The sequence below is a fragment of the Sarcophilus harrisii genome, chromosome 1, assembly GCF_902635505.1.
Source record: "Sarcophilus harrisii chromosome 1, mSarHar1.11, whole genome shotgun sequence".
In the NCBI taxonomy this organism is placed as follows: Eukaryota; Metazoa; Chordata; class Mammalia; order Dasyuromorphia; family Dasyuridae; genus Sarcophilus; species Sarcophilus harrisii.
In genome coordinates, this window is record NC_045426.1 from 444,904,943 (window position 1) to 444,927,549 (window position 22,607).

Consider the following 22,607-nt stretch of genomic DNA (forward strand, 5'->3'; position numbering starts at 1 on the left):
TATCTGCATTGCATCATGACAGAGAAAGTCTATATACCTGTACATATGTGAATATTTGTATATGTTTATATATGTGAATATTTCTATATTTTTCTTCAGAAAAAAATATTCACAGCAAAAGAAGAAATATGTGATTAAGTTGGGAATAAATTTGAGGCACTAGAAAATCTTCTTACAATGAACATTTTATCCCCAAACAGTGTTGGAATAATGAAGCATTATTACACAGTGTTCCTCACAATTTGTTAGTGACTTTTCCAGCAAACATTTCTCCATTTAAATCACTTTTATATTCATTCATTCAATCAGCCAGTCAACAAAACATTTAGTAAGTGCTTATTATGGAATAGAAACTGTATTGAGGATATAACGAAATGCAAAGGACAATCCCTGCTCCCATCCAACTTTCTACCTTTTCCATCTCTGACCACACTTGCCCTGAGTTCAACCTTACTTTTCTCTCAATGCCACTATCTCTGCCACAATTTTTGTAATTTGGTGAGTGTACATTTGTTCAATCTCTTTCAGTTTTCATAACTAAAACTCTTCTAAATATTCAATTTTCCTTTTTTAATTTTATAGCCATAAAAATATAGCCTACTTTTGGATCTTTCACATCTCTCTTGGTTCCTTTCCAGTGTGGTTTTTATGTTAATATAAAATCAGATGAAAATACCTATGAATTTGCTGTTAGCAAGCACACTTATTCATTTTATTCTAACACTGTTAATCCTAAGCAAACTTGCTCAACTATATGAGGTAGTCCACATAGCAAATAAGGTTAGGAAAAAAAAAAACTCTGAAACATCAAGAATGTCGATATATTTATGGGAAGACAAAATAGTAAATTCATGAGCAGAAAAAAATACCAAAAATAAAGTTTAACAGCTTTTTAGTCTTAAAGCACAATACATTTTTTTCACAGAAACAAACATTACATCATCATTATATGTTTTTTATATACCATAATATGGTAAAAATATTTATTCACGAGGCCATTCACCATGAAGAAAATCAATGGCAATGGTGAAGCAATCAAATGAATTCATCTTCATAAGATATTTTGCCTCCATACATCCTGGCCTGCAGGAGTATTTGCCAGGACATAAAACAAAAAATAATATGGTTTTAGTCTCAAGAGTACATAATTTTTTCAATCTGTTCACTCTTGTATCTACTATATATGCTATATGCCAACTATGCATATGTTTACATCATCCTATGTTGTTTTTTTTCCATCTACCATTAAAGACACAGTCTATTTGGGACCATCTATTTAATCTGAAAGATTTAGAGACATCTAATTATTTTTATCTTCATTTTAGGGAGATTTATTTTTGAAAATTAGGAGAATGTTTATCCAAAAAATAGAAAACCAGTATGAAGTATGAACACAACTTATGCCTAAACTTAAAAGATGGGAAAAACTGTACACAAATAAATTTGAAAGACACTGGAACTTATTTGGGTAAGTAATAGTAGATTTTAGAAAATGGAAATAATGACAGCATAGTTTCTATTTATTTTCAGTTAGCTATTTTTAAATGTACAAGGTGATCTCTCTGAGGTCATCCATTTTATGCTTTTAGATTTATTATATTAGTGGCAAACATAAAGCATCACATAATAACATTCAGATAGAAGAAAGATAGCCCATATATGACTGTAATTAATCATAACAGAAATAATTGCTAAGAAAATATAGCAATATTCAACACAGGATTTCTGAAACTGCTTCATATTCAAGATATTTTTCTAATAATATCCCATATTTTTATTTTACAAAATTAATCCAGATTTACATGCACTGACATTTTTGAGGGCTACAAATAGTTGATATCTTCTATACAACAATGTTACATACAGCTTTATACAATTTAGAAGTACAACATAGCAATCTGGTTTATCTTTATCATCCCCTTCCAAGTGTTCATTTTAACACTGTGCATTTTTATTTGCCCTATTCAAATAACAGCGAATACTCTGAATGCCTTCCCTCCTGGAGGATTCTGCAAACTGCAAAATAAAAAAAAAATCATAAATTATAGGCATGAGTGAAAAAATGTTTATGAGAATGGCATAATAGATTCTAAATTCTTATATAATTTTCTTCTTAGTCAAGTTAATAGGGAAAACAGAATCTAATTTTCTCTCAAGGAGTGATTAGAATTTTAGAAAAAATCAAGTATATTCATTATTTTGAACTCTCTTTTCCCTCTCTTCCTCCCCCTCCTCCTGTCTCTCTATGTCTCTCTCTATTTGTCTGTCTGTCTGTCTGTCTGTCTCATTCTTTCTTTGTGTGCCTTTCTCTTTCTCAGCCTCTGCTTCTCTCTTTCTCTCTCTCTCTCTCTCTCTCTCTCTCTTTCTCTGTGTGTGTGTGTCTCTCAAACACACACATCACACAACTATGCTAACTATATAAATTTCAGTTAATTTAGATAAAGCAAATAATTGTGCAATTCTCAATAATAATAATTTAAAATGCATTTACTCTAGGAAAATCCAGAAAATGAAGAAAATATATTTTATTAATTTTTTTTGTAAGACTAATTAACAATAGAGTTGTTTTGACTAGTAATCAGCTTTTCAGGCCATGAGTTAAAAGCTTAAAGGAGACAGGCAGTTCTGCTACTGCAGTTTCTCCAGTAATTTAAGGTCCAACTGCTACACAAAAGCATGATAAATTCACATGCTGCCCTACTTACTTGACCCTTAAACCCTAACAACTACATAGACCTATTAACTGAGAAATAAGTTAATTATTCTAGTTGATAATGATAAAATTTACCTTTCTGAAAAGATGCCATTCTGAAAGGAAGCAATATAAACTTTTCTCTTGTCTACTGGCATAACATCAACATAACCACCCTGATTAAGAACTACACCAGCATGAACAGCTGCTCTGCAAATACTAGACACCTGAGAGAGTGAAAGAAAAAAAAAAACATTTCATTTTGCAATTAAGTTTCCTTATATTACATTGAACAAACTAATCATAAATTCAAAGGTTTATTTAAGTAAGCAATTGACAAGATATATTGCATCAAAAGGCCAGGATCAATCAAAAAATTATAAAGGTCCATAGATGTGAAGTATGATATGAACTTCAAGGTCATCTAATCTATCTCTGGACTCTGTAGCCAATCTGGACTAATGTTCAGAGATATGAAAAAAGATCAAATAAGAAAACCATAAAATCAAACAGGCCATAGGATTGAAATAGTGAGGTGAATCATCTTACAATCCCATTTGGCCAAACATATCTACTGTTCAAAAGGCTTACACAATCCTCCTGAACAGATCTAGTGGCAGGAACTAGTTAATAAACTAGTTTATTTTCTCTCCTTTTAAGAATATTCATTATTCTTGTTCTTAAAATTTTTAATTAACTCAAACCAATAATATTCAGAATGAAGAATTATTGGTTTAGCCATTTTAGTCTACATTTATTTTTCCCTTTGAGGTAGGGGTATATTAGGACATGGCACTTCCTAAGGTGAATAATCAATAAGAAAAAGGACAAATAACCGCAGACATCTCAGATTTTGAATGATATTTGTTGACTAAATAGTTGGTTATATAACCCTCCCAGTTCAATAGAATTTCCTGGAAACAGCATAATGTTATGTAAAGAGCAAAGGGATTTGGAGTAAAAAATAGATGATAATGGAAAAATTAGAAGGCCCCTTTCTGTTTCCTTACATGTCCTACTCTGATGCATCATTCTGGCATAAAGATGACTCTGGGTACTTAACTATGCCAATACAATGCAATGTCTAGCAGGTTTTACTATACTGGAAAACCATCAAGAAAATGTCTAGAAACAGAATGGATTCTGTTGACCAAGGACAAACAGGTTAAATGTGAAAAAGTTTATCATTAAATATCTACCTTTAGATGTATTAGACTACCATTGTACCATTAGATAATTAATTTTTACAACCATTGCAAATAATGAAGACAGTCTACTAAGGCAGAGAAGGAATATAATATGCATCACTCAAGGAATTAATAATACTGGGGGTTCATAGATAGCTTACATAGAATTTCCTTTAATTTATATATAATATAATATGTAATTCCTTTAATAATACTTTAATTATCCATTACAAAAAAAAAAAAAAAAAAAAAAAAAGGATCCCTGAGGTAGAATTCATGAGAAAAGGCACTTACTGGTTGAATGAAAGATGTTCACATTTTAAACTACTTTAAGATTATAAGAACAATTCTATTTCTAAAGCAGGGATTATTAACTTTTTTTGTACACCACAAACACCTCTGGCAGTTCAGAGAAGTATACTGACCTATTTAATCTTAGAATATTTTAAATATGCAAAATAAAATATATAGGATCACAAAGGAAACCAATTATATTGAAATACAGTGATTGAAATATTTTAAAACTATGTTTACAGATAGATTAAGAATTCTTATGAAGATGCAGTAATAATCTGAGTTCTTCAAAATGTTTTGTGTTTAACATTACCTTTCTTCCAAATATTATACTAATTTTTTTTTTTTTTGCAGTTGAGTGTGGTTAGATTAAAATGATATACTCTTTGCTTGAAGACTTCCCAAATACCCTGAAACAAGATAATGTATCTCCAATCCCAGGTCCTCATGTATCTTCTTTCATCCTTATTTCATTGATTTAGATTATTTTTTTCACTTTCTACACATAAGGTCTGTCCCATGAATGCTATATGTTAATGTAAATAAACATTTCATCCACAAGTACACAACCTTACTTTGATCCTATGATCTGAACTTTCTGTTATATTTTGGTATTTAACTTATCAGGGAATCTAAATGCCAAGAACCTTAATTATTTCTCCCCTTTGGTAATACAGTAAAATGGTTGCTGTCTACAAATGTACATCATGACTCTGCAAAGGCATTTTAATCATAGTCTTAAGCCCCTAACTCAATTAATATTTGCATTTGATATAATTCATAAGAGATTGGATTAACAGTAATTCAGCACACATTTCACAATTCATCCCATAGAAGAGAATTATCAACCTGTTCCAAAGGCAATAAAAAGTGCCTGGATATACCATTCATTAAATTTTAAGCACTTTAAAGTATTCTTAAGCAATCCTTTTTCCTATGCCAGAGTAGCTGGTATGCATTCCTGATCAAGTTCAAAGGTCAAAAAGGATTTTCTCTTCATATCCAGTCTTTCCCAGAACAAAGATGCACAGTGTGAAAACAATGAAGAATTTATAGTGGAACAATGGTACTCACTTATATTGAACACAGAGAATTTGCAATTAACCAGAATGAAAGTCCAAAATCTTTTTTCAAGAATTAAATGTGTGAGCTGTATCTACATATATAGTGACAACAAAGACAAATCAGTTCCCAAAAAGACATAAAGAGAGAGTTGAAATGAACTGCAAAGTCTATCTAATGTAATGCCCTTATTTTACAAATGAGGAAATTAAGATCCATGGAATTTAAGTGAATCATTCAAGGGACACAAAAGTCAGGGCCAGAACCAGGACAAATTCTTTTGTTTTTACCCATATCATCCCTGTCCCCACCCCCACCCCCACCCCCGGCCCCAGCTCTTTTATACTTTATTTGAAGTGAGACTGATCCTTGGAAATGAATGGCATATTTTACAATTCATCTGATTTTCTTTTTTATTTATAGGGGTCTTAATTTATCTGTCTTAATCTTCCAGGATAAAAAAATGAGCTTACTGTGTTCAACCAATTAATTTTACTGGAATTTTGAGAATGGTAAAATTTTTATGAATTTGCAATCTTAAGGAACTAGACAACTAGACACTTCTATAAAAGAAAAACTTTACTTAGAAAACCAATATCTGAGAGTACTTTGACATGGAAGTTATAAAAGATTTTTTAATTCAGGGATATTTAAGAAAAAAAGAATTTATAATAACTTTTATGAGAGATGTTATACTGAAATAATGTATAAAATTTGTAGACAAATTTGGAATTCTCAGATAGAAGCCAAAAATTTTAGTACTCAAACATCCAGAAAAAAATCTACAAACATAAATAAGTATACCCCAAAAAGATTTCTAAGAAGTCTAGTTAATCAAAAATGTAATTTATTCATAAGGAGTGGCTGAGTCACGCACTTTCTCTAATACCCAAATAGAATGAATAAAAATACAGTGTCAAATAATGAAGAAAAAGGATATGATGGAATCTAGAACACAGTTGAGATTATCAGAACTAGAACTAAAATTTAGCTCTTAGTAGCCAATTTGATACTTTTTTTTTTTATCCCCAACCTCTCAGAATTACAGAAGCCATAAAGAGGGAAGAATGTCCTTCTAGGAAAATAAATAAAATTATACCACCTAATGTTCTATTCAGTCATTTTCCAGTCACACTTGACTCTGAATTTCTACCTTTGGAATTTTCTTGGCAAAGATACTATAGTTGTTTATTATTTCCTTCTCCCATTCATTTTCTATATTGAGGAACTTAGGCAAACATAGTTAAATGATTTGCCCAAGACAAAATAGCTAATAAGTGTCTGATTTCAGATTTGAACTTATAAAGATGGCTTCCTGACTACAAATCCAACATTCTATATATAGTGCTAACTAATTGCTTATTCTACTGGGTACTAAGAAACATCCTCTCTCACAAAGCAATAAAAGAAAGCAATTTTAATATATGTGACCCTCAGCAATAAAAAAAAAAAAAAAAGTTTAATTATTTATGTTTAGGAATGGGGTAGTATATAGAAAATCTGTTTCAGAACCAGGAAAACCTGGTCTTAACTGGTACCTTTGATAAATAATGGCCATGTGAACCCTTGTCATAACTTCTGTTTATCTCAATTTGCTTACTTGCAAAGTGGGAAAAATAATAGCTCCTACTCTCAAGGTTGTTGTGAGAATCAAAGGAGATATTTGTGAAATGCTTAGCACAGAGCCTAACAAAGCCTAGCACTTTACAAATGTTGTTGTTTCCTGATAATGGTAGTAGGTGGAGTCTATAGACTTGGCTTTAGTATCAGAAAATCATGGTCTCAACTACTCCCTCTGACATTCAACTGCTGTGTGAATCTCTGTAAATTACTTAAAAAGGACCTAGCCAACTCCAATATTATAGTGCTGACATACATACTTTAGGAACTAAAGTTTGCTCTTCATGGATTTCCATATGCAAATTAAATCACAAATCTAGTTCCTATCTCTATTGCTGTGCTTAAGTTCTGTGTAAATGAATGGGAGGAAAGATAGTGCAACTTCAAGGATAGAGAGCAGAGACATAAAGACTTAAATTCAAGCACTTCTTTTGAGACACACCAATTATGTGACTCTAGGCAAGTCACTTCTTAATTTTCCAAGGTACGCCTCTAAAATGATAATTTGAAAAGCAATGATCAAATTGAATTGGTAGAAGTTTTTTTCAGAACAAGTTTCTTATCTTGAAGAAATCAGAGATACACAAATCTACAAAGAGACACATACAGACACAAACACAGATACAGACATACACAGATGTACAGAGGTTACAAATATCTGGGATATTTACTTTATAGAGTTCCTCATTCTCTAAGGTTGATAAAATTTCTGAGTTCAACAAATGTATGTACCAAATGTCTAAGTGCAACTTTAACCTATAAAGTATAAAACTGTATTAAGAATTTTGGGGAAACCCTGTTTTTTACAGAATGTTTATGGACAAGGTAAAATGCTGGAGTATAATGATAAGAAAAGATACATTTGGAAAATTAAGCTGAGGTTGGATGATCAAGAGCTTTTGATATCTTAGAAGCTTATTAAGTAGGGAAATAAAACCCCTTAAAATGTTTTTAGAAGAAGCTTCACATAAGAAGAACTTTGCTTTCAGTGTGTGGTGAGGGGAGGAGGTAGAATAAAGTACAAAGAAGGAAAAGCAGTAATAGTCCAAGTGATAAGGACACTAGCAGTGAAGATGAAAAGAAGGAGGAAGATGAGAAGATAGCACCAATAGAACTTAGAAATTAATTCTTTAGGATTGAGAGCAATCAAAAAATAACTGCTTCAATTAGACAAGTAAGATGCTAGATGCTAGATGCATCAACAGAAGATAAAGATTCTGGCCCCAGCTGTGACTATCCTCAGCTATGTCTCCTTGGACAAATTTATTTCTCTTCTTTCTATAATCAATTTCTTCATCTGCATAATAAAAAGAATTGGTTGTCTACCATTTAGTTTTAACATGCTAAGATATTACCAAGAGAGATGAAGTTTTCATGACACTCATGGGCAGCAAAAATAATTTTCCTCAATTATTGTTTATGTGAATTCTAATTGCTTAAAAGTCTGTAACAGATCATAAGGACCCTCCACCTATATGTTTCAAGGTACCAGTTCTGTCCTCTTCCAAGCTAATTGTCTTCAGATTTTGCATGTAAGGGTTAGCCAAGCTTACAGTTTTCAATCTAGATAAGTAAACTACCTTGTAAACCCTGTATGTATGTAGCTTGTTTCTTCTTGTCTTGGAGACTTATGTAAATTGCTTTCATTTTATCTTTTAGCTTACCCATAATTCAAAACTTAGCTTAAATATTTTTTTCCCATGACAACTCCACAGTAAACCTCCCTTACTCTACTTACATCATTCATTTCTACATTCTCATCTATCTGTTCTTTTTAGGTATTAATCGCATGGTCTCCACTGGAATCTAAATTCCTAAAGTGTCATGTTGGTAATAAAAGTATTGTTAATACAAGATACATTTTATTTTATTCCTTTTCACATAACACCAATGAATGACCTGCTTTTTTCTTTCCTAATAATGTTACAAGAAATTTTCTTCATGAGTCAAGGAATTGGGTAAGAAGAAAACAGAAAAAACAAGCACAGTGATATACATACATATATAAATATATGTTTTTATATATTTATGTTTAACTCCACATTCTTATTCTTAACCAAACATAGGTTAATTCAGTCCTAAGGAATAGTTTAGTAAAATGGTGATAATGTTTATGACCAGAAAACAATTATGAATAAGATTTATTTTGCAACTCCACTATATACTTGTTTAAAATATATGTACATCAACCGATATTTTTCCCTTGCTTTGCCATGTGGAAATACAAAAAGCTAATGGTATACAGTTCATGACTAAGTACTTTAGAATTATACAAATTAGATTACTTAGGTTACTTACATCAGAATAAATTCGAGTTCCAATTACACGAGCATAGTGAGGGTTTGCTTGCATGCAATTGCGAGGACAGTATACCCTGAAAAATATATTTTATAAAGAATATACATTTGTAGATATGAAATATCAAAAAATAACCCTGACCAATATTCCTTTTTTTCCTATTTCTTTTTATAAACCATGATAAGTGCATGAATCTGAAAATAGAAATCATTTGTCCAACTTATTTTTAACTTTCCCTAGAATTTAGTACAATGTTTTCTCTCATTTTTCCAGTCTTGTTCTAATTTTATGGGCTAAGAAAACAAACAAACAAACAAAAAACAACAAAAACTTTGCATATCACTCAAGAAGCAACTTTTCCATATGTCTTTGGAACATAATAGGTTTTGTAAAAAGTACATTCCCAATGTTATTTTACAATCCACTAATATAATCCAGGGAGTAATTCTGAAACGTTTGCCTGCCTCATTCATGAAGATGTTATATGCCTCAGCTTTAAACATTTTTCCAGATCTTTACTCTTTATACAAACACTATTAGTGCTCAACTAACCACACCAAGTTTAGATGACCTGCATTTTCTCAGCTCAAGGGGCTGTCAGAAAAAAAAAAAAAATCAAGTTTCCTTAAGCATGTTCCAATTGGAATTTCTCAAAAGAGAAATATGTAAAATGGATAACAACAAGAACAAACACACAGCATAGAGAGGCACAGACAACTTCAAAACAATAAAGGAAATTCTTAGAATGCCAAAGACTTTGCCCACATTCAAAAAAAAAGTAATACCTTGTCAGAAAACTACCAAATTAAATATTTTAGATAATTCTTTCAGATATTCTTCTACTTATACTAGGAATGGTTGATTCATTTTTCAGTTTCAGATAGGACTTCTTTTCAATACACAGATATACATATGTGTGCATGTGTATACACTCATACAATTTTAAGGCAATTTAAAAGTAAAATGTAATAAAATAAATTAGTTCAGGGACTTTTGGTTGGAAAGTGAGGTTTTGGAAACCTATAGGGAGATATTCAGTAATATTTCCCATAATGTCCTATTACAAAAGTAATTTTGAGGTAATAAGATATTGAATAGCCTTTCTTTCCTAATTCATTATCTATTCATCTAAACAATCTATCAAAAAGGACTAGGACAAGTCACTGGGGGTATATAAATAAATGACATGGACCCCTGTTCTTAGACAATTTACAATATAATGGTAAGAGGGAAGCAAAAATAAACAAATAATAATGGTATAAACAAGAATGATATGAACACAATTTGTTCTACAAAATTGAAGATGAAATCACTTTTACCTGGGAGGACAAGTGATATGTCAAGGTTTTGGGGAGAAATAGCAATGAAACTGGATGAGACCAGTTAAGGATTGGGATAAGTAAAGAAACACAGAGACAAAAGAAGACAGGAAGATCTCAAAGTAGGAAAGAAAAAATGAAGTTTAACGGAGGAATAAATTCAAGGATGCGAATACCATGAATTCAGGTTAGAACCAGATTGAGAGAGGTTGGGGGAAGAAAAAGGAATAAACATTTATAAAACTCTATCAGGTACTGTGGTGAGCACTTAAAAAAAAATTATCTAGAGGAGGATCCTAGGAAGATGGCAGAGTAGGTTGGTAAATTTCAAACTCTCCTGATTGAAGATTGAAGAAGACTTGGGGCAGAACTTCTCACCCCCTGATTAGAGGAGCTTATGCAAATACCTCTTATTAAAAATAATGAATTAGAAAATAAGAATCCCATCCATTTAAATATATTGGAACAAGGAAGACTGAGATTCATCTTCAGAGGAGAACACTTCAGTTTTAAAAAAAAGCTTCTATAACAAAGAACAAAATGAAATGACTCTCTGTCTAGAGAGAATTTATAGAAGAATTCTAAAGAGAATTGAAAAAATTAAATGAGAGACATTAAGGAAAAATTAAAGAATAAAATTAAAACTATTCAAGAAAAACAAGATTATGAAAAAATAAGTTAACCAATTAGAAAAGGAGGTACAGAGTTTCAAAGATGAAAATATCTCTTTGAAATTAAAATCAGCCAAGGGGAAGCCAGTGAAGCTATGAGAGAGATCAAATAATAAAACAGATTACAAAGAATGAGAAAATAAAACAGAATGTGAAACATCTCATAAGAAAAACAGCAGTTCTGGAGAACAGATCAAGAAGAGCAAATACAAGAATAATTAGACTGCCAGAAAGAGAACCTCAACACAATAAAGCAGGAAGTAATCCTAGAAAATCCTAGAATGAGAGAACATGAGGGGAAATTGGAAATATTAAAAAAAAAAAAAAAAAAAAAACACTGATCATAACCTCAAAGATGTTCTCTGTGGAAAACTCATAAAAAGATTATTGCCAAATTTTGAAACCCCAAGATCAAAGATAAAATTTTGCCAGAAACAAGAAAAAAATTCAAATACACTGGAATTACAATTAGATTTGTACAAGACTTTTCAGCAGCTACAATAAAAGACTGTAGGCCTTGGAATCATATCTACAGAAAAGCAAAAGAACTAGGCCAATGGCCAAAATATCATATTCAAAAAAATGATATATAATTTTGAATGACAAAAAATTCAATGAACTTGCAAATTTCCAGGACTTTCTGCCAATCAAATTCAAACTAAACAGAAAATTTAACTTAGAAGAGCCAATATCAGAAAACACTTTTAAGGAACTCATCATGGACAAACTTTAAACATGGACAAATTGTTTATGTGTTTTTTTTTAACAAAGAAAATGTATACTTTATTTTGAAGATTTATATCAACAATAGGGTAAGCTCAGAAGAAACATTGGAAAGCAATGGTAAAAATTGTAATCATGTTATACCAATGAGATGCAGAGGTGGAATAGATACAGAAGCCTTAGAGGGGGAGGAGGGTTCATAGTTCTGAAAAACTATTCACATTGGAAGTAGGTTCAATAGGCAACACTACATATATACCATGAAGAGTATAGCACCCTCCAAAATGTGTAAAGAAATATGAGGAGGGATAGATGGATAGGGAAGAAAAGGATGAGGCAAGAAGACAACAGAGAGAGCCCTGGATGGGTGGGATGTTAAATAATAGTAAATCAAGTTTTGGAGTAGAATTTTTATTTAAATAAAAGAAACCCAAATATCGCATTTGATATATAAATGGTACTAGATGATGGCTGAGGACCTTCCTGAGTCTAATATTCTCAGGTTATAGCTGATTCATTTAACATTAAAACTATGTAGAATCTGAAAGCAGGCTTTTTGCTACTCTATTCTCTTTATGTTTGATGCTAAGAGAAATCATCTTTGGTTGGGTGAGTTCCTTGGCAAATAGTTCAGTGTACATAGTACATTGCACAATAGTACAATGCATGAAATCAGTAGCTCCTCAGATGGTGGCTGGTCTATAACCTGTAGTGTGTGTGAGCTTTTAGAGTTTTGTAGAGGGCTGAAAACTCTGAAAAGTTGTACTTGAATCAGACAGCAGAGCACTTAAGGCTAATTACCTATTCAATGTGAGAAAATGGTTTTATACATATATTTAGGTGAGTTGATGATGTGAAGGCTCTCCTCTGGCACTTGCTGAATATGTGGTGGTGAGGTAATCATAGGCAAGGATTGGAGGGCTGAGGGAGAGTGTCAGAGTTGCTCTGCCAGAGGACAAAGGACGAGGAGGAGAGAGAATTTAGGCTCCGGACTCCAGGATTCACCTTTGGCAAGCTACATGGCAGCTTGCCTGCCTCCTTTACTTCTTCCCCTAAAGACCAAGGACTTTGATTGATCCTGACTCTGACTGATCCTGAGACCCTCCAGAGAGTTAGCCTGGATATTAAAGAGTTAGCCTGGCCATTATAGAGTTTACTAATTTTTTACATTCATATTAAGAAACAGGCTTATTATTTGCCTTAAAAATTAATCAGATTATTATTCCTTCCTTTGTGTAAGTACACTTTGGGAAACATGATTTGACTCATGGTACACTTCAAAACTCTTGACAGTCAGTAATTTTATATTTGAGATTTATAGTATTCTTGTGGAGCTCCATTTTTAATTGTTATTCTTCTTTACTTACAAAGGGCAAGTAAGGATTTGTATAAATGAGGGAAATAATATTTAGAACTTTATAAAAATACTTTATATTTTAGAGCTTTATAGAATGTATAGAACTTTATATTAAAAAAAAAAAAAAAAACCTTGATTTGATTGTCCCTAAGCTTAGGTTTTCTTATGATAATGTTTTTAAAAGTTAAGATTACAGATTCAAATTTCAGTAAGACAAAACAAGTTTCTTTTCATGAAGATTACAATTGTCAGTCTAAAGGAATCATTTCAATGTGTGTCCCAAAGTAACATAATTTGTCATTTAAAAAATTACCCCTTAACCTGTTTATTTTGTTATTTCTTTAGAATAATTACAGGTAAGGGAAACTTTCAGGGAAGGGAATAATTAGGGGTTTAAAAAAAATTCAAAGAACAGAGAAGCCACCATCATTTAAGACTTTCAATTTTGTTGGAATGATTTCAAAACCCTGCTGTTTTGGAGCACTCAAAATAATCCCAGATAATATTGATTGTAGCTATACAGTACTTCAGTGGTTGAGCAATATTTATAACCTTGCAGAAAGTCAAGACAGTCTTCAGTATTGATGCTTTCTCTGAAAACCACAAAAAGATGCCCCACCCACCAAACATGGAGTTAGAAGTACCAAAGAGCATGAGTCTTCTTTCCTTTTGATGTTATCCCCCACCAAGGAACCTAAAGGATGAAGAGTTTTCTAAGGTTACCCACAATATTCTGAATGCACAAAATGGAACGATTACCTACTAAAATGTACTTCTTCTTTACCTAAATTTTCCATTACTTTGGTAACATCTATAATGTGCCTACAAAGTAACAAGATCACCCTTCTTCTCTGGTTTATAGAACTTAGTGTATATTACATTTTGTCTGAGATAAGAGACTAGTGATTTCATTGGGACATTGAACTCTTAATGAGAACATTATTTTTACCAAATTAGATTAGCATACATCACTCAACTGAAGTTTCAGAATCCCAGAGGTTGTTTTATTTATAGTAAAATGTGTCTTTTAAACACATAAAATTAATAAAGTAAACTCAATTCAAAATTTCATATATGTAAAAGCTGAGACTTTTAAAACATTTTAAACAGAAGGTAAATACAAAAAAAAATCATTATGAAAAATATTATATCCAAGGAGTCAGCTAGATGGCACAGTAAAAACAAAACTGACCCTGGAGTTGGGAGGATCTAAGTTCAAATCCAACCTCAGACATGTAACACTTTTGAGGTGTGTGACACTGGGACTTTCAAAAGAAGAGAAGAAAAATGCTATCCATTTCCATAGAAAGAACTTACAGAGACTGAAAACAGATCAAAACACACTACTTTTTTTTAACTTCATTTTTCTTGTAGTTTTTTTGTTGGTAGTGTTTTCTTTTGTTTTGGTCTGTGTTTTTTTTTTTTTTTCACAGTATGACTAAAATGGAAATTCTGAAAAATTTCAGCCAATCACTAAAACTAATAATTTAGCTATTTAATTTTATGAAATGATCCAAAGAGCTCCCTTACTTTAGTAAACAAAATATTTATAAACTTAAGTAGATAATGATAATTTATCAGGTGTAATTCAACATACTTACCATGTATTCATTATGATAAATAAATTGAAAGAGAGAGACTTGCCTACCACATTTCATTTGTGTTTGTATTTTTAGAGAAAACACTCTTATGCTATGTATTAATGTTTTCATCTTCATTAGAATATCTGCAACCTGAAGATATAAATAGCAATTGTAACTTGGGTGCTTTCATATTTACTATAGAAGCTAATTTCATTCAAGAAATATTTATTGAATACATTTTCAGTACATTGCTATGTCAGGTTCTTTGTACATAGTACATAGGATGCACTTAAGTATTTGCTGAATGGAATTAAGCATTAATGAAAAACTCTCAACACTGAGGTCTTTGCAGAAATATTTTTAATCCTTTACACTATAAGCTCCTTCAGGGTACCAATTATTTTCTTTTTGACTTTGAATCACCAATCCCCCCTATATAATGCCTGTCACACAGTAGGTACTTAACAAATGAAAGGCAATGACCTTTTTTACTCATCTAAGTCTGGTTTTTTTTTTTTTTTTTGGTAGTAAGAATTAAATTTGATCATATTTTGGAATTACAAAATACAGAAGAAAAGTTAAAAGTAGGATGATTAAAAAGAACAACTAAGTACTTTTAAAAATAGACCATATATTTAGTCTTATCTGTTTCTGAAAGATGGCAACTAGATGGTATACTAAATAGATTGCTAGGTCTGGAGTCAAGAAGACTCCTCTTACTGAGTTAAAATTTGGCTTTGGAATCTTACAAGCTGTGTGAGGATGGCCTAGTTACTTAACCCTGTTTGCTTCAACTTCCTCATCTGTAAAATGAGCTGGAGAAGAAAAACAAGCTATTCCTGCATGTTTTCCATGAAAACCCCATGAAAAGGTGACAAAAAGTATCAGACATGACCCAAAAGCAATAACAAGGAATGTCACAGAAAATCTATAAAACCAAAATATACTGATCTCCTTCTATGTGTATGCAAAGCTAAAGAGAAAAATTAAACATATTCCATCAAGGAACTTTACAATTCTTTAGTGGGTTTGTGGAATGGGAAAAACAGGGAACTGAAGTTTACTCACTATTGCAATCTTAGAAGATTAGATGGATAATGCTATCTTTCATAGAAATAAGGAATAGAGTGGTTGGTTTGATGCAAAAGACAATGAGTTCAGTTTAGAACATACTGAAATTGAGACAAGAAATTTAATTGGCAATACCCAAAAATGTTGGTGATGCAAGACCAGAACTTAGTAGAGATTTAGGTAGAATATGTAGATGTTAATTACACCTATAGAAGATAACAAATTCACAAAGGTAGAGTGAACAGAGAGATAAGGGGACAAGGTGGTACAGAGTTCAAGGTTGTAATATAGATTATGATCCAGCAAAGTTTTCAAGAATCTTACCTCGGACAATGGGAAGCAGGCTTGTGAAATGGGCATAACTGTTCCACAGTTGTTTCACAAGTGATGGCTTGAACTAAAGAAAAAAATGTTAATAAACACCCAGAGAAAACAATAAAAATCAGCAGTACTAAAATAAGGTTAAAAACATAATTGCTAACCTGTCACTTTAGAGACTGTGAAGGAATTAGCAGACTGATATTTGCTAAAGATAAAAAAAAAAGAATGAGTCAATAGTTTTTTAGCCATATCAAGACTGTCATAAATACTGCTAATGGTATTAACATAGCTTTGATAATTTTATTTTACTAAAATGTTTGTAAATTACATTGAATCCAAAATACATCTGTACTTTGTTGGAATTTTCAATAGAATATTTAACACATGATAATAAATAAATAAAAACAATAAATTACATGTCAAATGCAAAGTTTAAAATGCTCTTATTTATTCTAAGTTCACAAGATATCAATAGTAAAAAAAAAAATTAATGTCCATTTACAAAATAAAAATAATTTGTACTTGGGAACTTTTATTCCAAAGGAAACTAACATTTACTAAAAACTCCAGCATACTGTAATGAAAATCTTTTTACAGTCTTATCACAAAAATGAGATAACAACTCTATTTAAGTACTGCCTGAGTATTTAACACCAGCACTCTCAATACACTTTTCCCTTGTCTTTGCCTTTTTTGGCATCCCAAAGAGTATTATGTAAGTAAGGATACTGGGTTAGAAATGAAAGTAGATGGGAGAAAGCAAGGAGTTTGGATACCATAATATTTGAAAACAGCAGTTCTTGCCCTCTTGCAAATTTCCTAAAAATAGACTATCTAATAAAAACCACCAAAAGAATAAAATAATGCAAAAAAATCCAACATAATAGGCCTAAAATCAATATAGTTAGTAATACTATAAGACAACGCATATCATTCTTAGACCATATTATTAACACATTCTGAAAAGTTAGATATGGCTTTGTGACAATAAAATTATTCCTTATATATCTTGAACGAGTAAGGTCACCATAAATCTAAATTTTGTATAACTGGCTACTGCAAGAATATATTATGAAAATGATAGAAATGGTTTTCATATTACATTTTATTGGAACTTTCCTCCAATTTATGCCTTATTGCATTCCAGATCTTAAGTTGCATTAAATAAAATGTATAATGGGAAGACATCTATATTAAATCAATCTCAAATATTGGATTTCAAATGCAGCTCTACATTGTTTTAAATAGATCCAATATTTTCACATCAAGATATGAATATAATGAATGGAAGCATTCTTTGCTTTATAACAGTTTTCATTAAAGATTTCATTAAGCATCAAACTTCCCTAGTATATAAAATAGGTTTTGATTGAAGCAATTTTCCAAGAACATAGCTACTCTACAAAGTTACAGCTGAAAAAAAAAAAAAAAACAGTTAATTGGTTAATTATGAAATTAACTCTCCAAACCCTCATTTCTATCTATCTCAAAATTGTATAATGTTCAATATTGCATGTTATCCTCTTCCCCCAACCCCACCAACAAAATCTCAATTTTACATAAATACAAAGATAACTACTGAACACAGACAAATATTTCAGGATGCAGTTGAGTTTCAGACTGAAAATATTCTCTTATAAACATTCTAAAAAGAAAACAAAATTTTATTATGCAAATAAGGTTGATCTACAATTCTATTTCAATAAATATCAATAATAATGATCATTACTGAGATACAGTATAAGAAGTCTCTGAATCTGCCTATACCTGAAAACTTGTGTAAAACATACTCTAATTGTTAAGTACTCCACTTAAGCACCCTTTTTGGGTGGATGTTTTAATTCTATGCAAATAGAGTACAATAAAATTTTGCTGCATTTAATGAAGAAAATATTGTAAAATGACTATAAAAATATTTATAGCATACCCCATAGAAAAAGGGGGAAAATTCTATGAATTTATTTCACAAGCAGTATTTTATTCTATCTTCTACTATATACATATGTATATGAATATATACAAATATATACACACACACACAGAGAAAGCAAGAAGTATATTCAATATTTTTAATGTGATACTTGGTACACGGAATAAGAATCTAAAGTTAAATTAATAAAAATGAATGTGCTGCATATATTAATATGAATGAACACTTAAAGTTGTGATAAATGACATTTTATCACTAGAATTTTAAAATTTCATATCTATTAACATCTATCTTTTCACATTTACCATATTGATCAATCTTTTATGTTTCACTAATTTATTGGAAAAGACATTTTTGCTATTGTATATAGAATTCTAACCAGGACTAAAAACATATGCAAGCAAATACTAAAAGACTTCTCTAATGATATTTTATGCAAGAGTTTTAAACTCAAGTGATATCCAAATAATTTGTACTGGAGTTTTTATATATGTCTTCAAAGGAAACGTATGCTTATTTGCACTTTAAGACAACACATTAATAGTAAAATGTTGAAAAAAATACAGTGAATAGAATCTTGGGCTTGGAAACATGGAAGACTTGGAGTTCAATCCTGCCTCCAACCCTTTGAAGCTGCATGATCTTGTCACCTTTCTCAGACTCATTTTTTTCCATCTTTAAAATTATAAATTAACAGTCTTTTAAGATCCCCTATAACTCTAAACCTATGATTCTGTGATCCAAATGAAAAACACATTGCTAAAAAAGACAGAATTAAAACCAAAAAATCATGATTCTTCTTCCCTGCCAAAAAATGATATTTTCCAAATAAAATGTTTTTTAATGAGAATTTTCCCCCAAGCTACACTATATTTTATATTATGGGAAAATGGTGTCCTGATAAAAGATGCCAAATTATGATAAAATCATTCATCACTATTAAGTTCTTCAGTATCTTAAATACCAATATATTATATATTCATGGAACAGAATATCTTAAATATTACTTTGAAATATTATGGCAGCTTATAGGCAGGAGAAACTTTGAAAAATTTAATTTCTTCTTAGCATGTAGAAAGCAAATTCCTTAAAATGTTTCTGAATACTCAATTATTCTCATCATGAAAAACAAAATATGTAACTGTTAATTTTCAAAATTATGGAGAAAAAATCTTAATCTGAAACCTGAAATATAATTTTGAATTTAAAAGATGAAAAGTTGTCTTCCAAATAAAAATGGCAAAAAATAAATCATACTTTGCTACTGAAATTAAGTATGGACATTTTCTTATGTATAAGAGGAACTTTGTTCTCAAAATGAATTTCTAAACATTAGTTCAGAAATTTGGTCATAATAGTACACATGTGGATTTTTGTTTTGCACAGATAACTATTTATGTTAAAGTATCAGGGTACACTAGAAGCACAATTTAAAAATGATTATGGATTACAATTTCACATAGATCAGATGTATCATAATTATGAAGGAAAAAATTAAATCAGCTATCCCTCAAAATGAAAAATCCAATTTGTCTTCTACTAACCTCTTTTAAAAATTTGGTTTTTTAGTGTTCAACAGAGAAAATTAGACTCTGATTTTTAATATTTTCTCTATACTTCTATTGTTACATTTCTACCTTCTAAGTATCTAATCTGTAGTGCAAATGTACACACACACACACACACATACGCACAAACACAAATACATATATATATATATATATATATATATATATATATACACTCCTACATATAGAGATATTAGCTTTAGAGTTGCATTATCGCATACTTCAATTTGAAAATAAATGACATCCTATTTGTTTAATATAATATTGAGCAGAGATTTTCTGAAAAGATAAATGCTATTTTATCACCTACAATAATGTGTTTCTAAATAAATTGTTTTACACTTACCCAATTGACTGAATGCCATTTCTATAGGATTTGATGAAATAATGTTTTCTTCCTTGTCTAGTGATATCTACCCAACCACCATCATTGTCTATTATTCCATAATGTATTGCAGCTCTACAGATGCTTGATTGCTTCGGGGGAGGTGAAAGGGAAAACACAGAGTAAGTTATTTTCATGATGAAACCACATTTTAGATCAAAAAGAATATCAAAGTATTTACATGACTTAAGAAAGAATAGATCACACAGTATAATGATCATATATATGTAACATGCATTTAAAATTTTTAGTATATATGAAAATTTAATAGAAATTTATCTTTGCTTTAATTCTAATTAATAGATATTTATTAAGTGCTTATGCTAGGCACTCGGAATATAAACAAAAATATCTGCCTTCTAATATCTTACTTACTCTTCCAATCATTTCAATTGTTTTAATAACAAATGGTTAAATAATTCTTTTCATCATATTTACCATTTCATAATGTACACTTCCTATAACTTTGGCACTGCTATCCAAGCAACCAGCAGGACATTCATATCTAGAAAGAATAGTTGAAAGGATGCTAAGTTGTTTATATTTGAAAATAATTTTGTATTGCTTTATATAAAATCCTGAGGAAAAAATATAAAGGGTACCTATTGCAAGTTGTTCCTTTGCACTGGTCTCTTAATCTCACCTCACAAGCAACAATTTGAGCTAAAGATAAGAACAAACCATCACAAAAACATTTTAAATAATAGAACTTTTTAAAATTTGAGATATGCGATCATTTTGATTTAAAAGTATTAAAATATCTGCAAGCAAATAGTGAACATGTTCCCTAATTTTGAAAATATTCGTCCTATAACAAAAAATTCAGTCCTGTATAAAAGTCAATTATCAATATCTGAACTAATGTGAAATCTTTAATCAAATGTTTTCCAGGATTATAATATATACATGATTTCAATTACAGCCATAAATCCTCTAATAGTCTAGTTTATATATAATCCATCTTTGGCTTCTTATCCTGTTAAGGTCCTTTTATAAATTCTCCAGAGAAAGTCCATTCAATGTACTAAATGCTTTCTTTCATTCTTTTATATTATGTAATTGTTACAGCAACACTTCTCTCCTCATGACAGGCTCCAAAATTGCTCTAGCTTCTTTCCTAGTCATATATGTATGTGTATGTGTATATATATATGTATTATATATATGCATACATATGTTTTATGAGTGTAAAGTATCTGTGCATACATGTGTATGTATGTGGGTAAATATGCATATTTATGAATGCATATACATGCACAAACACACACATATATATATATACAAATAGACATGCATATATAATTTTAAATTTCATTTATTATAAAATAGACATTTAAAAAATTCATTATATGTAGTCTTTAAAAGAGAAAAATAGTTCATAATATTAGATCTGAGTTCTGACCATTTGAAAAATGAAAAATAAAAGATATGAATGTCATTGGCGCTCAATATAACATTCTTAAAATTTCAGTAGTGTGATTTCAAAAATGTACAGCTGATGCTACATGTATATGAAGAATCTAAGACCAAACTCTCAGAGGAATCAAAATTGCAAAGGATAATGGAAAGACAAGTGGTAGATATAAGTTAGACATAGGATATCACCCATCAAAACTATTAGAAAGTCCACCTGTAAGTCCATGACCAGAACTAGACATTGGTCAATCACAAACAAAGCATGAATCTGATGTGTTGGGTAGATTAATTAAAAAAAAATCTCTAAGTTATAGAAGCAGCTAGATGGTACAATGGAGAGAACAACTTGGAATCAGGAACACCTGAATTCAAATCTGGCCTCAGACACTCTAACATTTCCTAGCTGAGTTGATCCTTGGCAAATCATATGACACCAATTGCCCAAAAACCTCCAAGTTTTATAAAATTTTTCATATATTGATTCTATTACTGTGAAAGACAGGCCCATCAAGAAGCAGATCATAATTGTACAAAATGAAAAATTAGGAATATATTTTGATCTTTGCCAGTAGAAAGAATCTCCATATTGATGGAAACTATCAATGTCTTTTAAAGTTCTAACATAACCATTCCTTTTAAGAAAAACAAAAAGTCTTACACATTTGCTGTGTACTTATAACTTCATTTCTGTTACTGTCATCAGCTCTTGTTTGAATCTGGGGATCATATACTTGTGACTGTTGTTCAATTTCATTTGTTTCTTCTGGTTCATGAGGAGAAAAATGTCTTTCTGAGCCTTCTGTTATATAAAGAGAGAGGGAGAAAGAGAGAGAGAGAGAGAGAGAGAGAGAGAGAGAGAGAGAGAGAGAGAGAGAGACCCACTTTGCATTTATATCGATTCAAGAAACTTTCTTGTTAAGATATTTTTCAAATACCAATCAAGTTAAAATTTGGGGAAAAATTCTGGGGGAAAATCTGTTGAGCAAATGTAGTTATTGGGAGACATTACTGTAAAGCAGAAGAATGAAAACTGTAATCAAACTAGAGACTTGTGTTCAAATCCTGATCACAAACTATAGGAGTAGGGGTTTCTATAAATTTAAACTGTAG

At 30.7% G+C, this 22,607-nt stretch overlaps 1 protein-coding gene across 1 annotated transcript in view; it reads right to left on the reverse strand.

The window, feature by feature from the left end:
- Positions 1–807: 807 nt before the first annotated feature.
- CRISPLD1 (cysteine rich secretory protein LCCL domain containing 1) overlaps positions 808–22,607 on the reverse strand; it is a 47,885-nt gene continuing 26,085 nt past the window's right edge. The window contains exons 7-15 of the mRNA XM_003759697.4: positions 22,156–22,296; positions 20,684–20,744; positions 20,520–20,586; positions 20,043–20,173; positions 16,360–16,403; positions 16,202–16,274; positions 9,154–9,229; positions 2,789–2,919; positions 808–2,016 (exon numbers count right to left, since the gene is read on the reverse strand). Coding sequence (XP_003759745.2) covers positions 1,965–2,016; positions 2,789–2,919; positions 9,154–9,229; positions 16,202–16,274; positions 16,360–16,403; positions 20,043–20,173; positions 20,520–20,586; positions 20,684–20,744; positions 22,156–22,296 — 776 coding nt within the window. The 3' untranslated portion in view covers positions 808–1,964. The remainder of the gene's footprint in view (positions 2,017–2,788; positions 2,920–9,153; positions 9,230–16,201; positions 16,275–16,359; positions 16,404–20,042; positions 20,174–20,519; positions 20,587–20,683; positions 20,745–22,155; positions 22,297–22,607) is intronic.